The 18,207-nt window shown below is 39.7% G+C and overlaps 1 protein-coding gene across 1 annotated transcript in view; it reads left to right on the top strand.

Moving 5' to 3' along the window:
• LOC6054068 overlaps nt 1–18,207 on the top strand; it is a 224,900-nt gene that overhangs the window by 195,997 nt on the left and 10,696 nt on the right. The window contains 7 exon segments of the mRNA XM_038254827.1: nt 3,260–3,758; nt 3,760–5,969; nt 6,030–6,331; nt 8,076–8,215; nt 13,158–13,263; nt 13,749–13,970; nt 13,973–16,396. Of these exon segments, the coding sequence (XP_038110755.1) occupies nt 3,260–3,758; nt 3,760–5,969; nt 6,030–6,331; nt 8,076–8,215; nt 13,158–13,263; nt 13,749–13,970; nt 13,973–16,396 (5,903 nt within the window).

Genomic DNA, 18,207 nt, shown 5'->3' with positions numbered 1-18,207 from the left:
ACTTCTTCTCAGCAATCTTTAAGTTTAGCCCTGAAAGCTCCCAAAAAAGTTCGTTGAAGTGTTGAGTTGATATTTGCCCCGGATGGGCTGCCCTTTTCAAACCTCGCTCAGGTGTACTGCCCACCATTGAAAAAACGGCTAATATCCACTTTTGACAAAAACGAGATATTAGCACCAGGTGGTAGAGGATGTTCCAACGCATCTCCTGGAACTTGAATTTCATTGAAATAGTGTTTAGACTTAGCTGCCGATGCGAAAAACCAAACGGCTAATATGCCACTCTTATGGGAAATTGCCTTGACGGAGATTTTGTGACAAACACTAAAACGCGTTTTCTCGGAATACTTGATTTGGCATAATAGCCGAATTTTCAAATATGGGCAGTGTAGGTGAAAAATGTTGTAATTTATTGACCACAACCATCGCTCACTCGCTGGAATAACTCCATGATGGCACTTGGCACAACTATGTTTTTAGCCCCTGACTGCTCCATCCAACCCAAGTACAATTGGCACCGAGCCAAACGTGACACGTTTTCGTAGATTTGCTGCCTGCTGCTGCTAATGAGACTCTTCGTACTCGAACACGTCGTTGCCCAAAGGCATCTACACAGCATGGCCGGCCATTCCAGCTGTAAAGAACATATGCTCGGTAAGAAGAGTTGGGCGTTTTGCCACCTCCGAGGGGGCCGCTCTCGTTTAACTCTGGTGACCTACAAACGAGCCCGTTTGCTGGTTAGGACGGGGAGGGCTAATTTTGTAAATGAGAAATGTGACTCATGTGACGAAAGTTGGGGTCCAATTCCACATTGCGCGAACCACTTTGGAGGGCCAAGTTTCACCTAGTTTGGGCACCGTTTAGCGGGTATGAGACATGGTGCAAAGTTATGTTACCTTTTGGGCTCTTAGGAAATCAACTTGATTTTTTTTTTTGAGAGTTGAAGTCAAAATAGCCTATACCCATACCAAACTCTGCCGACATTCAGTAATTACCAAGTTGTTGGCAATCGCTGACAGCTATTCTGCCAATAAATCGTCGCTTGTGTGCTATCTTGTGTCACGTCTGCCGTAAAAACATAGGACGTTTCACAAAATAGCACCCCTTTTACCAATACAACTAACCCTTCTCCTTACTTCCTCCGATATACCGCATATGAGCAACTCTCTACGAAATCGGCCGATTTCAACCATTTTTATTTTTTGTATTTTTTTATTTTACTCAAACTTTGTGGGGGCCTTCCCTATGACCAAATAAGCTATTTTTCGTCATTGGTTCACCCATACAAGTCTCCATACAATTTTGGCAGCTGTCCATACAAAAATGGTATGTAAATATTCAAACAGCTGTAACTTTTGAGTGAATTTTCTGATCAATTTGGTGTCTTCGGTAAAGTTGTAGGTATTGTTGAGGATTTTTGAGGAAAAAATAGGTACACGGAAAAAATTGCAGATTTTTTTATTAACTTTTTTTTCACTAAAACTCAATTTCCCAAAATACGTATTTTTTTTATTTTCGAGATTTTTTGATATGTTTTAGGGGACAAAAATCCGCAACTTTTGAGCCATAGAGAAACATGGTCAAAAAATCTGCCGCCGAGTTATGAATTTTTGAAAAAATAGTGATTTTTGGAAAAAATAGTGATTTTTGGAAAAAATCGAAGTTTCATGCAAAAACAAGTTTGACATTACTTTTTAATGCAAAATTGAATTTGCAATCGAAAAGTACTTTACAGATTTTTTGATAAAGGGCTCCGTTTTCAAAATATAGTCACCGAAAGTTTTATTTTAGCGAAATATTTGCAATTTTTCAATTTTTAAAAATAGTGACCATGAGTGACCATTTCTAAAAATATTTTTTTTTGAAAAGTTCAGAAAATTTGCTATAAAATTGTCTAAAAGACATTGAAGATTGGATCTCGGTTTGCTGAGATAGAGCCTTTTTAAGAAAAAGAAACACGAAAATTGAAGTTTTCTTAATATCACCAAAAAAACACACCATTTTCTAATGACGATATCTCAGCAACTAATGGTCCGATTTTCAATATTAATACATGAAACATTCGTGAAATTTTCCGATCTTTTCGAAAAAAATATTTTAAATTTTTTAAATCAAGACTAGCATTTTAAATGGGCGTAAGATTCAATATTTAGCCCTTTTAAAATGTTAGTCTTGATTTAAAAAATTTCAAAATATTTTTTTTGAAAAGATCGGAAAATTTCACGAATGTTTCATGTATTAACATTGAAAATCGAACCATTAATTGCTGAGATATCGTCATTAAAAAATGGTGGGCTGTTTGGGTGAAACTTAGAAAACAATTTTCGTGTTTCTTTATCTTTAAGCCGCTGTATCTCAGCAACCAGAGGTCCAATCTTCAATGTCTCTTAGACAATTTTATAGCAAATTTTCTGAACTTTTCAAAAAAAAAAAATATTTTTAGAAATGGTCACTCATGGTCACTATTTAAAAAAAAATGAAAACTGCAAATATTTCGCTAAAATCAAACTTTCGGTGACTATATCTTGAAAACGGAGCCCTTTATCAAAAAATCTGTACAGTGCTTTTCGATTGCAAATTCAATTTTGCATTAAAAAATAATGTCAAACTTGTTTTTGCATGAAACTTCGATTTTTTCCAAAAATCACTATTTTTTCAAAAATTCATAGCTCGGCGGCAGATTTTTTGACCACGTTTCTCTATGGCTCAAAAGTTGCGGATTTTTGTCCCCTAAAACATATCAAAAAATCTCGAAATCTGGGAAATTGAGTTTTAGTAAAAAAAAAAGTTGATAAAAAAATCTGCAATTTTTTTTCCGTGTACCTATTTTTTTCTCAAAAGTCCTCAACAATTCCTACAACTTTGCCGAAGACACCAAATTGATCAGAAAATTCACTCAAAAGTAACAGCTGTTTGAATATTTACATACCATTTTTGTATGGACAGCTGCCAAAATTGCATGGAGACTTGTATGGGTGAACCAATGACACAAAATTGCATATTTGGTCATAGGGAAGGCCCCCACAAAATTTGAGCCAAATCAAAAAATACAAATAAAATCCATTTCCGGTTTTGGTAGAGAATTGCTCATATATTTTTAAATAACTCGAAGCTTTTGATACGGTATGTCCACGCATCCTTCCTCTTCATTTGATTCTGTGCAAAGGGGTTGGTTTGGTTAGCAAATTGCTGTAAATAAAACGTAATCTCGCAATAAAACCCAGTATTACTAATAGATGTTTTTCCCTTCCCTCTCTTCCAGATGCACCGTGGTGCTGTTCAACTCGAAAAAGCTCAGCCAGTCCTTCCTGCTCAACACGGCCAAGAAGGCCATCACGGCGGTCGCGTACTCCCAGTGCGGTCGCTACCTGGCGACGGGCGAGTGCGGCCACAACCCGTCCATCAAGGTGTGGGAGCTGGACGTGAACGGGAACTCCAGCTACGAGAATGGCGCGGCCGGAAGCATCGTGGCCGAGTTTTCCGGCCACAAGTACGCGGTCAGCTGTGTGGCGTTTTCCCCGACGGGGAAGTACCTGGTGTCGGTGGGCTCACAGCACGATAACATTGTGAACGTGTTCGATTGGAAGGCGAATCTGAAGATTGCGTCGAACAAGGTGACGGCCAAGGTTGTGGCGGTGAGCTTCAGCGAGGGTGGGGATTACTTTGTGACTGTTGGTAATCGACATGTCAAGTATTGGTACCTGGAGGGCAGCCGGAAGTACAAGGAGCCAATTCCGTTGATGGGTCGGAGTGCGATTCTGGGGGGAGCTGAGGAACAATGACTTTTGTGCGGTGGCTTGCGGGAAGGGCGAGATGGCCGAGAGTACGTACGCCATTACGAGGAACGGGCATTTGGTGGAGTTCAACGCGCGGCGGCTGCTGGACAAGTGGGTCATGTGCAGGACAAACGCGGCGAATTGTATGGTGACGAGTACAAAGTATATTTTGGTTGGATGTGCGGAGGCCATTGTTCGGGTGTTTAACGCCGAGACGCTGGAGTACATTACGACGTTGCCACGGACGCACTTTTTGGGGGTGGATGTGGCGCAGGGCGTGCACATCAACCACATGATGTCGACGCCGCAGAATGCCAAGTATCCGGACACGATCGCCATCGTGTACGACGAGAACAGGTCGAAGGTGACGTGCGTTTACAACGACCACAGCTTGTACATCTGGGACCTGCGAGATATCCGGCGGGTCGGGAAGAGCCACTCGTTCCTGTACCACTCGGCGTGTATCTGGGGAGTGGAAACTGTGCCATTTAGCTATCTGAAGAACAACGTGTCGGACACGCTGCCGTCGGATAGCTTCCTGACATGCTCGTCGGATGACACGATCCGGGTGTGGGACATTGACAACGGGGAGAGCAACGAAGTGTATCGGAAGAACATTTACAGTAAGGAGTTGATGAAGGTGTTGTACATCGATGAGGAGTTGAATCATATCAAGGATATGGACAATCCGATTCACAATACGGAGAAGAACTCGAGCTACGATGGACGGAATGGGGTTCGGTGTATCAAGATAAACCCGGAGAATAACCAGTTGGCGACGGGTGACCGAAGTGGAAATATACGGATCTATAATCTCAGTAATCTTAAGCTGATAACGACGATCGAAGCGCACGACTCGGAGGTGTTGTGCCTGGAGTACACGAACGAAAAGATTGAACGAAAGCTGCTGGCCAGTGCGAGCCGAGATCGGTTGATCCACATCTTCGACTGCGAGGCCGGCTACCGGATCCTGCAGACGCTGGACGACCACTCGAGCAGTATCACGTCGGTGCGGTTCATCGGCACGGGCAAGCAGTTCCAGATGGTGTCCTGTGGTGCCGACAAATCCATCATCTTCCGCAACTTCCAGAACAATGTCTTTCTGCGGGGCAACAACTGCTCCGGTAAAAATACGCTTTACGATATGGAGGTAGATAGTAACTATAAGCACATTCTGACCGCGTGCCAGGACCGGAACATCCGCGTCTACAGCACGCAAAACGCCAAGCATACGAAAACGTTCAAAGGGTCGCACTCGGACGAAGGCAGTCTGATCAAGGTTAGTCTAGATCTGAGCGGTATCTACATCGCGACTTCCTGCACGGACAAGACCCTGAGCGTGTACGATTACTACTCGAACGAGTGCATGGCACGAATGTACGGCCACAGCGAGCTGGTGACCGGCCTCAAGTTCACCAACGACTGCAAGCATCTGATTTCGGCCAGCGGAGACGGTTGCGTGTTCGTTTGGCAAGTCCCCCATGACATGATCGTAACGATGCAAGCCCGCCTCTCCCAACAAGCACTCCGATCCGGCCACCAACCAATCTCTCGACCTCTCTCCAACCCATTCGCCGATGCCATCCTGGAACATCACCAACCCGGCCAGGAACAGTTTGGATCGCCTCCAAACAACCTCTTCATCGAAGATGCCCCCGTCACTCCGGGCTACCGCTTCTCCGACGTCGGCCAATTGCCCCAGTGGGCCAAACGAAAGCCAACGGAAGACCAGTCCAACTCGCCCGTTCTCGGCAGCAGCCCTAGTCAGAACCAACCCTTCGGTGGCCCACCCAAACCACGCGGTCGCTGGGGCCAAAAGGGTCAGTTTGACGAGGCCCTAGATCTACGAAACATCGTCGACAGCCCGCTCAACACGACCTACAGCAGCGAAAAAGCCGCGTTGCACCACGCCAACAACAACAACACCCCCACTTCCGGGTACAACAGCGGCAGTTCCAAGGACGTCTACAGCAACGCGTACCTTAGCGAGGACAGCTCGATCGACAGCGGACGCGAAAACCGACGGGACGTCACCTTCCTTCACAAGAAAATCTCCGAAACCAAGGCGCTGAACTCGCTCAACTCCGAGTCCAACACCGAGCACGACGGGGACGTGGAGGACATTTCCGACGGCGAGCGGACCAGTTCCGAGCACGGAATGGTGTACTACCCGACGGCGGCGCCGTCAACGCCAACGTAAGCTTATAACCTCAAAATTCGTAGAATCCTCCTAACTAACTTTCCACCTTCTTGCAGAGATTTCAAAATCAACGAGATTGACGTGAACGAGCTGCGCAAGTCGATCCGGCGGCAAAAGCTCGAGAAGCAGGGCCTCAGCATTGCGGTGCAGCTGCAGATGCAGAGTGCGGCCTCGACGGGCACGGGAACGGGCACGTCGGACGACGAGGACGAGGGCTCAACGCCGAGCGGGGACAACGCGGACCGGTCGCTGGCGTCGACGCTGGGGGGAAGCTCGGAGAGCATCCCGCAGCAGACGTCGTCGACGTTCCTGCAGGCGGCGCTCGACGGGCCGGCCAGTTTGAGCGACAAGGAGAGAGGTAGGGACTATAATTTTGAAAATGTGTTCATTTCTGGAATTTTTTTGAAAAGGTCCAATTAACCAAATTTCCAGTTTTTGCTTGTTGGTGGTTTTTGAAACCGCCTTGAGTCAAAAACTGAAAATTTGGCTTTTAAAAAAAACTCCAGATTTTTAAAGTTGTATTAAGGAATGCATCGTTTTACAAATTCCTCTAATTTATTTGTTGAAAATTTGGCAGCCCTGTCAAAAAATATTTATGTATTGGACCTTTAAAAAAATACTCCAGATTTTTAAAGTTGTATTAAGGAATGCATCGTTTTACAAATTCCTCTTATTTTTTTGTTGAAAATTTGGCAGCCCTGTCCAAAAATTTCAAAGTCGAAGTTTGTTTTTATTTAACATGAAAAGAAATAATTATCAATTTGTGTTCAATGTTTTGATAAATTTTCAATTTGTCAAAAAAATCATTTGGAAAACTAATCTTTCATTCCTGGCAACCCATTTCAATGCTGTACTGAGAAATATTTAAGTAAATATAGGAAGTTGCCATAAACTTCATAAAATAAAGCTTTGATTTTATAAAATAAAGTTTATGACAACTTTCAATCAACATTTAAACTTGAGTTTCAAAAATTTGCTGCATCTTATTTTTTAATAAATTTTAAAAAATTTCTAAATTCCTAAATTTTAAAATCTATCTAAATACTTAGAAATGGTTTAATTTGTGAATTACATTTTCATAACATTTTTTTTTCTGCTAAATTTGTTGAGTATTTGGCAACCGTGCCTAAAACTATGAGCATTTAAAAATAATTTCAAATTAGCTGGATAAAATTTAAATTTATTTTTCAAATTTTATTTTTAAGACCAAGTCATTTTAAAGTTTTCTTATACAAACATTGAAAGTTCTACCAACTCTGTCTAAATATATCGAGTAATTTTTTTATATATTTTTTTTAAATTAATAATCCAGATAGTTTTAATATTCTTCTTCATATGTTTGTAATTTTTATGAATTCTCTTGTAATTCTATGCCTATAAACTGGCAACCATTTTTGTAACTATAAACTAATTTTTTCCTTATTTATTTTCAAACTTTAAAAAATGAAAATCTGGAATGAAAAAATACTTTTGTATAGATAAAAAATATTCGTTATATAATTTTATTGCTTAGATTTTGTTCTATATTTCTTTCTTAAATATATAAAAATTGCATTTTGTCACAATATGTTGAAAATTTGAGACATTTTCTGCAATATGTATAAAGAAATCTGGAACTTGAATTTTAATCATCTGGCAACCTCGTTAAAACTAAGAGTACTAAAGTAAAAGTTATTTGCAATTTAAATTTGTTTAAAATTTACAATGAAAAAATGCAATATATTTTGAACGATTTAATTGTAAGTTTAGTGCATTTTCTTATCAGGCCAGTCTGAATTTACTGAAATTTGCACTATGAATTTTTAACTAGCTAAAGTTCCCTTAAATTTCAACAAATTTTAAAAGGAATTTACTCAACATTGTTGTAGCACAGTTTTTACTGATTTTGAATTAAACAAGGTTCTTACTAAGACTACAAAGTTATTGTAAAATATAAACTGTATAAACCTTACATTCATATTAACACAGGTTTACTTGGTTCCAGCACAATACATTTCAAAAGATTTATGAAAATCATATTATTTAAAAATATAAATTTTCTCTTTTTTTGCTTAACATTTTGAAACAGTACCATTTTCTAACGATGATTCTTTACTTTTTAGTCCAAAGCCGCAAAAGCCTCAGCGCAATGCACAACAACAACGACGCCAAAATCACCACCAGCATCTCCAAATCTTACGCCAACAACAAAAAGGAAGAGTTGATGAAGGTCATCAACGAGGCCAAAGCCAAGCTGGAAAATGTAAGTATTTCGAGTGATTTTACTTCAAAATTTCAAAATTTAATTGATTATTCGTTTGAAAGATCATTCATTCCCCTTTTGCGCTATCATTTATCCAGTTCAAGAACATTTAAAGATTTGTTTTTGTTGTTTCGTGTTGAAAACTCATCCAGCCTCTTTCCCGTTCATTTTTCTAGGGGATTCTAATTCATAGTAAGCGTGACGTAAAATACTCATTAAATCTAGTTCATTCTAAGGTGAGAATTAAATGTTACTGTACCACGTCACGTCACGTCACCTTGATAATTGTTAACAAGTTTTAAACCAACCCCATTTCGTCTTCTCATCAAGTGCTGAACTAATAATCACTGCTGCTGCTGTTGCGACTACTTTTACCAGCCTCGCTTCTAAATGGGAGATTAATTTCTCTGTCTGACATATGCTCCATGTTCCACTTAATTCCCCTGCGTACTAAACGGAATCGATTTGTTGCACGTTTTCAAAATTGTTCGTGTGTACTACACACTACTCAATTGCACTTTGTATGTGTTTACGGCACGAATATCAATCAATCCGATTTGTTTGGAGCCACCACCATGTCCAAATAATGCCTTCTGGACATGATGGTGCAATCAATCTTGTTGTTCACACTTGCGCTGGCGGTGTCCGTGTTTTGTATTATGGCACAACCTACAAATCAATGTGTTTTTGTGTGTCGTCGATTTCTGAACAGCTTCTATCGATTTCTGAACAGCTTCTATAGAAAGTTTGAAAAGCAACAGAGAAAAGCATTTTTTTTTCCTCTCCATCGAACCATAAATTATGACCGCAAAAGCTTTCAACACCCACTCCGTCGACCTTCTGACCAAGGACTTCCATCATCATTATCCTGCCACCCTCTAACCTCACTCTCTCTGGAGGGACGAGCTTTCAGCTATCCATAATTTAACCATATCTATGCCCAAAACTACGCTCCTTCTCCTCATATGTGCTTTCCAATCGGAGCGTGGCGAATTCAATGTTGTCACACAAAAGAGTTGCGGACCGCAAGAATACTGGGGCGCAAAAATCGTTTATCCCGTTCCATAAAATCATAAGCTGCCCTGACGACGACCACCCATCAGGGACATGATGATTTATGGACGACTTGGTGCACATTCGACAGTCGTCTCTATTCGAGCTTATGAATAGATTTGTAGGGGAATTGATTTTAAAAATGTGTTGATAAAAAAAACAAATTCAGTTACCTTTGAAAAGAGATTAAAAAATGAAATCAAAAAAGCGTTGAGTGCGATTTAGAAAATCGCGTTCAAGCAAAATATTTTAAATTCAAGTTGTAATCAAACAAAAATAAATTTAGCAAATAGTAGTAAATGCATTAATTTTTTTTTTTGATTTTGAGAATGCAAAAAATTTTCCCCGCTTTCTAACACAAATCTGGAGTTTTTTTTTGAAAACGTCCTATAAACCAAATTTTCATTTTTTGCTTTTTGGGTGTTTTTGAATACCCCAGACTCAAGGCGGTTCTAAAAACACCCAAAAAGCAAAAATTTAAAATTTGGTTTATAGGACCTTTTAAAAAAAATCTCCAGAAATGTTTATTTAATTCAATCGTTTTAATTGTTTTATAAGCGTGAAATAAAATACCTAGAACTCAATAATTTATTATTACACTATATTTAAAATTTTCTCTAAAAATGGTTATCTTTATTTTTTTAATATTAAAATATGTAAATTTTACAGGATGTTAAAAAATCTTAAAAATCTTTTTTGTGTAATATAACAGATTCTCAATTTGAAATGTTGTTTATTTTTTCAAAAATTAAAACAATCTTTGATTTAAATCGGTGAAAAAAATGTATCCAGGTTTTTAAGCGAAGATGGCGTTCGAATGGTGAACGCCCAAAATGTCAAAATTGCGCAGTAGCACCAACATAAGAAAAAAAAATGTGGCTGTCATGCCATGGCACACTTGCTCCGTAATTTTGGTACCACTGCGTGATTTTGACATTTCGGGCGTTCACCATTCGAACGCCATCTTCGCTTAAAAACCTCGATTAACAATTAACATGTTTCTTAAGGTGAAGCCGTTGATCATTTTCGAAGAAAATTGATCATCACTATAAAATATTCTGTATTAAATTCAATTTATCGAATTTCCGCACCAAAAGGAATCAGCATGTGCCGGTTGTTGCCTTCTTGAAGCCACTGAAAGAATTTTTGATCTAAATCAATTGTGCTTCAAAATTTATTAAATTTTGTGGCACAGTCATTGACGTCCTAGTTGGCAATCATTGATTAATGACGATTTCCATAACTTTACAAAAATGGGATAATCGTTACCAAAAGGAATCACCATGTGTAGGGCACTATTTTAAACAACTTTTTGAAGGAATTTTGTAAAAATATTGAAAGCGACGCAAAATTTATATCTTTGAACGAAAAATCATGACAATGATGGAAGTCTTCACGTTAACAACAAATTAAATTAGCGTTTAGAAAAATTTAAAATTAAGGATAATAACTTTAAAAATCATTGAACTGTTAATCTTTTTGCAGTTAAAACAAATAGGAGACATAGATTATGATAACTTGGACATGGTGGTTTTTAATATATTTTTCTACACAAATATTGATAATCAAGTTTATTTATTTCGACTTAGAAAATAATGTTTGAAACAACAATATAACAAAAAGTATGCAGTGTTTTGGATATTTTGAATATTTTTATATGGTTATAATTACTTGACCATTTTTTACACTTATGGGCAGCATTAAAGTCCTTAAGTAAAATAAATAAATATTTCAAAAATTTACTTCCATGAAAACTATTATAGTAAAAAAAAAACAACAACATAATTTCATAGCACATTTTTTATAATATTTAACCTAATTTAATTTATTTTAATGGATTTTTGCATATACAATGCAATCTTCATGTATCTAAAATTTAAATTAAATATGTTATTTGAAATTAATTGATGCGATTTCAAGATTTTCATTAATCTGTTTCTTTTAATTTGAATTGCACAAAGAATTTGATTGTGTTTTTTTTATAAAGAATGACATTTTTTTAGTAATAGTTACAAAAAAATTGTGTGTTCATGATGTCAATCACACGTTAATTGAAAACTAATACATAAATTTGCTTAAAATTTAATGAAATAATATAAAACGAATTTGAAGATTATTATGATTTCAAAAGTGCAGTTTATTTCAAAATAGAAGGGTTAAAAAATCAGATCAAAAATTGAGCAATTCGCCACGTTTTCGAAAAGCGATTTTTTTTATTTGGAAAATTTTGTCTATTGGTTTGTTTGGTCCTAATAAGCAAATTTACTCAATTGGTCTTCATACAAATTTGTGGGCTGTCCATAGAAAAGAGCTTAGCAAATATTCGAAAACTTATATTTTGAGAAGGGGTTTTCTGATCGATTTGGAGTCTTCGGCAAAGTTATAGGTTATACAGTACTTGTTCGGTAACTGGGCTGAGAACGTAGCCCAGTCACCGAATGCTGTTCGCTAACTGAACTAAACGTAAACTTACGAGGGGACCACCGATGCATAATATCTTCCTGATGAAACATGAAAATAAAAGTTACACAAATTAATTTACAATGTTTCTTTTTCATATTTCTTTCATTGTGTCTTAAATAAAATAATTTTTTGAAAAAAGTTTTTGTATTTATTGAATCTGAAATTTGCATCCATCAACCCGTCGGTCATTTCAGTTTGTTTTGGTTTGTTGACGTTTGTCTGCTTTTTAACTGGGCTACGGCCCAGTAATCGAGCGCCCAGTTAAACAACGCCCAGTTACCGAACAACTACTTCATTTAAAACTATAAAAAAATGGGTACACAGAGGAAAAAAAATTACCTTTTTTTTAAAATAAGTTTCAATTTTAAAAAAAATATTTAAATAAACTTTATCTCGCTTTTTTTTATTTTTTTATGTGTTTAGTGAGCAAAAAGTGCCAATTTCCGTCATACTCCATTTAGCTATAAATAAAAAAAAAGTCCATAAATCATTTTTGGATGTTAAATTGAATTTGGATTCAAAAAGTATTTTTAAATAATGTTACTGTTTTCGAGTAAAAGTAGTTTTTAGGTTAAATTGTATTTTTTATCTTTTTAAAATAATGTTCATTTTTGTCCATCTCAGCAAAAATACATTTGAAAATCTGAGATTACTGAAATTCTCTATTTTTTTTACCTCATTAATCCGACCTTGTGGTACTTAGAAAAACTAATTCTAATTTTTTTTTTTGCGAAGATACATTTCATCAAGGTTAGCGGTTCTGTGATGGTCACTTAAAAAGGACAATTTTCTGAGGATTGCAACCTAAAATTGGCCTCAACTCAAAAACGGTGAAATATATCACAAAATCCCAAAAGGATCGATTTATTGAAAAGTAATACTTTTGAACATTGCTTTGATTTGAGGGACATTTGACATATATTCTATTCAAAAGGTGGTTTTTCGGAATTGCATTCGTGTTTTTTTAGCATTCGTCGTATTTATCCAACTCGGTGATCTTCGTTGTATAAACGTACGACATGCTCTCAAAAAATCTTCTTTTTGCTAAATTTTAATGGAATCTAAGTCCACAAATCACTGTAAAACTGTTTAATTTGTTCAACTTGTTATTTCAAGACTTTTAAGTTTTTTCTCTTTCTATGTCATTCTTTTTGTTTCTCATAAACTTTTTGTACCTAACTAAAATTTAATATTCTGAAAACATAAGAACTGAATGCTACGACATTCCTGTATCACCCTAAAAAAGTTCCTTGATTTTCTTTCGTCAACCTTTCATATCTGCTTTCTTCCTCAAACACAATGCGCGTTGCTGTCTCCGTCCAATAAACTTATGCTCCGTATAATCATTCCTAACAAAAGCTGCCAACGACAATGATTCTAATGGTCCGTTTCCCAACCCCATCTATTTACCTCTCTCTCTTTCCAGGTTGGCTACCGTTCCGGTCTGCGCGCTAGTCAAAGTATATCCGATCTAAGTCACTCGATGAGCCCGGCTGGTGGCGCTACCGGCCTCGGTCGGATGCAGCGGTTAGGTGAGTTGGCCCTTTTAGATTTCACAGAGTACACGCAGAATCCGGTGGTGGACACTTTTCAAATCATCGCTAATAACACAAACTCTGCTTAATCTCATTGTTTTTTTTTCTGGGCTTGATCTTTGTTTTCGTTGATTTGATTACTAATCCCCGTTTCACCAAGCAAACTGTAGACATTACCATGGTTGTGGACTAACCGTTGATGTCGCGCGCTGAACAAGTTGAGCACGCTGCATAAGCCATTCTCATCCCTGTACAGTATTCGCAGCCTAAGTTTTCCGCCAGTCACAGTTGTACGTTAGTGTAGGGAAGGTTCCATGCCAACATGAAACAAACACACAAGTTTTTTTCCATTTCTTTTGAGTTGTAATTTTTGTTGGGGGGTTACAAATCGAAAGGCACTGAAATTGCTCTCTTTTCTCGTCTATTCCCAAATGCTGCGCCGCACTATGCGTAAATTACGGTAAATCCCTTAAACTCTGTAGACTATTCCTGTCCCTATCGAAACTATGCTCCGGCGATGGTGGCGCCGCCACAGGGCGCGCCAAGCAGTCACAACTACTTGAACTGTGCTGCGCCGCGATCGCGTCTTGTACAAAACTGTGCCATGATCAACCAGATTCAGCAGGAACTTCCACCGTATCCGAAGAATCTGGGGATTTATGTGGTAAAGGCGGGTGAGGGGAGAGTGATGAGGAAGAGGAGACGGTGGTTAGGCCTGATAAGTTGGAACTGCCGGAACTGCCGCCGGTGCCGGCGGATAAGCTGAGGAAGCATCCGGGAATTTTGAAGAATTACAAGTCGTGTCCGGTTTCGCCGGTGCACGAGGAGCAAGAGTGGAGTATGGTTTCGAGTCAGGATCCGGAAGCAGGCCCGTCGAATGAGGGTGGGAGGACGCAACGGCAACGGCAAGGTCGTCACTCGATGTATTACGAGGACGCGAAGACGATCCTGGATATGATCCACTCGGACACGGAGAAGATGATCAAGGAGATTACGAGCAAGTACGGAGATTTGGACGAGATGGAAGCGAATGTGCCGGAACGGCAACCGGCGATTGAAACGGGGGAGCCGAAGCGATTGGAAGTGGTAAACAAAACTCTGGAAGGCCTAAAGCATACCGCCCGTAAGGAACGGCACGAGCACGGCTTCCTGTCGGAGGACGATCCGAACTTTAGCTCCGACTCGCTAGAAGACTGTAGTTTAGACTTAGACGTAGGAAAGACTGAGCCCAGCAGGAGCAAACGCAATACCTGTGCCAAACATGGCGCCAAGCCGGTTGTGCCACCGCGCCCGGCCGCCATTTCACTGCCAAAGCGGTCCGTTTCGGACTATTTTATGTACGACAGCTTCCAGCAGCCGGTGCCGTACCGAAACGTGTCCCTGTCGGACATCCTGGACGACGACAAAATGAGCGCGGACAATCGATTCCTGGAGACGCAGCGGCACTCTAGCGCGAGCTTCTTCCTAGGCCAGCAGTATCCAGATCGGAAAAGTCAGGAGAGCATCCTGTCGGACGATTACGGCAGCGGCGGAGTCAGCTTCTGCAACAGCATGGAGAGTATCCTGTCGGACGATTCCGAGTGTAAGAGCGCTCCGCTGGAGGTGCTCTTTGGACGGTTCAAACGCGATCGCAACTACAGTGCCAACTACGAGTACAAGGTCGAAGCGTGCAGCAACTCCAAGTCGTACGGATCGAGTCCGAACGCTGGGAGTGGGTTCGACTACTACATGCAGGGTAGCTACTTCAACGCGCCGGAAAGTTACGCGTACGACAACCTCGAACCCGCTCGACGAATAGCCGAGTCTCGCTCACCCCAACACAAACGCCAAGGAGCTCCAGGAATGCCAACCTCCATCAGCTACCCGCGGTTCATCTCCAGCTCCGCACTCGCAGCAGCCGCCGAAGAAGAGGAAGACTTTATCCCGTCCCTAACCTCAAAAGCCGCCCAGTACGGCGGTGCCACCGTCAAGAGCCTCAGCAAAGACTTTGCCAACCAGCGCAAGCAGATGAACTCGAACCCGATGTACGCCTGCAACGACGGCAACGAACTGTTTGTCCGCAAGACGGTGAACGCGACCAATCAAATCACCCGGTCGGACATCTTTGGAAACGAAGCGTCCGTGTACGTGATGAAGAAGTCGTGCAGCTTTGAGATCGAGATGGGCGGTCGGAGAATCGCGCGGAACTCGAAAAAGTTCGAGCAAAATCTGCAGCGGTTCGAGCAGGAGCGGCAGCTCTCGGACCGGTATCAATTTGGTGGGACGCTGGAGATGGACTACGTTCCGCACAAACCCCCGGTTGCCCACCGCAGGTCGGCCAGCATGAAGGGACGGGGCAGGGCGCGATCAAAAGAAAAGTTCAACACGATCATCGGCCAGATGAGCGGCGTAGGAGAGGACGGCAAGCTGCGGGATTTCGTCAACAAAGACTACATGCCAAAAGACACCAGCACCGCCAGTTGTTCAAGAACGCACAAAAAAGACCCCAGCGAGGAAAAGTCCTTTGAAATCTACGTCGCGGAAAAGGGAGTCTGCGAAGACGACAACATGGACAGCCTGGAACTGCTCACCAAACCCGATCTGCACAAAGAAAACTCGGTGGACTCGCTGGACGACACCCACCAAACCGACATCCCAGTCAAAGGCTCCTCCCAACTGGAACACCTCATCGACTTCAACCTGCTCTCCTCGGTCGAGTACAGCAAGTTCCTCGACATCGAAAAGAAGATCGACATCATCAACAAGCTGGTCGAGCTCGAAGAGCGCAAGCTCGAGCAGGAACGAGTCACCAAAGAACACCGCATGCGCCCCTTCGAGTGCGACTCGCGCCAGAAAGGGTACGTCAAAAGTCTCACGGAGAACTTTGACAAGATCGCCAAGGAGGCGCAGGAGGAGCTGGAAAACGAAAAGAACTGGCATCTGGCGGTGCGAGCGAAGATGAAGCGCAACTTTAGCCTGCCGGATGTGCTCGAGGGGGCCAAGTTTCAGTCGATGGATTTCAGGGACGAAGACTACGGGGATGATGAGGACGACGAGGACGACGACGATCTGTACAAGCAAAAGGACGAGGAGGAACTGTCCGAGAAGGACGAACACTCGCTGGGTGGAGGCGGAGGCGGAGGAGGTGAAGGTGTGACAATGATGTAATTTTACACTGTACAGTATTTGGATGTGTTCGCATTTCAGTTGTCCTATTCCCGACTTGTTCTTCTTTTGTGGAATAGTGACTTTCGTTTACATTTCTGGATGTGTTTCTTCATTTTGAATTCGAGCAAACACACGTTGTGTTTGGAGCGCGCGCAGTTCGAATGTTGTTGCATGGAAGTCTCTTTTTTGTTTTGTTTCCGCTTCTTGATTCATTTTAATGTTGCTTCTGTAGTGTCTTGTAGGATGCCCTTGGGCCAAGCTTCCGTTTCTGTTGCTGTTTCTTGTAGAGTAGGAAAACTGTTCTGGCATGCCATTGAGACCGTCACTGTTGTTGGTGAAGTTGGTGATGTTGTGATTTTTCGGGATATCTTGTTTTCCGAAAGAATGTAAAATTTATCACTTTTTCAACTTGATTTGTTCAAAACAAGGCAAATGAGCAATCAAACAAAAAAACGATTATTTTGAAATTAGATAAATAAAAATGTTATTTGGCATGTGGATTGCATTATTACAACGATGCAGTTTTATTCTAAATTGTAGAGGTTGGCAAAAAAGTGCGAGCCGGTTTACTAGAAAGAGCGAACGAACTATATTTTTTAAAAGTACCGTTTCAAGACATGTGTCTTTTTTATATGAAAAACGAAATCAATTTTATTTTCAACAAATTGTTGTTGTTTGTAATTGAGGAATGAAAATGTAATAACAAATATTTAGATACTTATAAATTAATTCCAAATTTGTCCAAATTTTCAAACGGTGTTTTTTTTTCAAGTGATTTGTTATTAAAAAAGTTGAAGAGGGGCTATTTCCCGGATTTTGATAGATGAATCGACATATTTCATTGGGGTTGTCTACACAGAAAAAAAGTTGAGTTTTGGAATGTTGAAAATTTGGTAGGTTGAATATTACCTCTTTTTTTGAGTAATATTACATAAAAAATGTGTAAAAATGTGAACCTGATGAATATTCATCAAAAACTGATGAAAATTCATAATTTTCTGTGGTAAAATTAATCATTTTTTTTGCCACAAAATCTGTCACCATTTCCTGATGAATATTATCATCATTTTTTTTTCTGTGTATTGCAACTTCCTCATCAATTTACATTAAAAGACTCATAATAGCACTTGAACACCACATATAATTTTTCAAGCCCATATTTTCAGATTTTCAAGTTTACTTTGAAATTACCCAAATTAAAGCTTAATGGAAGTCTAACAAAATTTAAAAAAAAACTGACCAATTTGAATATGAATTTGACAATTTCGAAATGCCTCAGATTTCCTAGTTCCTACGGTATGCATGCGAATGCTCTCATTTTTTTCAAATAATTTATAAATATCAAAGAAAAAAGCATAAAACAATATGCTTTAAAATTTCTGTTTCATCAAAATTTTGAAAAAGAGCGGAAGAGCCGTTCAAAAGAGCGGCTCACTTTAATTGGCGAGCAAAACAAGCAGCTCCGAAAAAAGCGTGGTTTTGCCCACCTCTACAAAACTGAGTTATGTGGATTTTCATAGAAACTTCAATAAGTCAGAAAAAACTGGAAGAAATCTTTTTTTTTAGGATTCACCTAGCCTAGCCTGTTTAATTATTTGTGCAAACATTTAAGAGAATTTTATAAATTTTTTTTACAACACAAAAATTTGATTATTTTTCATCATTGAAATATTTAATATTTTTATTTATGAATATTTTATTATTTTCTACATATTGAGGGATACTTTATCCTTAAATTGTAGGTTTGTTCAGTTGCGCATTTAGGTTGATACTTTCAATTTTAAGTCGCAAAAT

Source organism: Culex quinquefasciatus, chromosome 2 (genome assembly GCF_015732765.1).
Source record: "Culex quinquefasciatus strain JHB chromosome 2, VPISU_Cqui_1.0_pri_paternal, whole genome shotgun sequence".
NCBI classification, from domain to species: domain Eukaryota; kingdom Metazoa; phylum Arthropoda; class Insecta; order Diptera; family Culicidae; genus Culex; species Culex quinquefasciatus.
The sequence above is the reverse complement of the archived record's forward strand: the minus strand, read 5'-3'. Positions and strand labels throughout refer to the sequence as shown.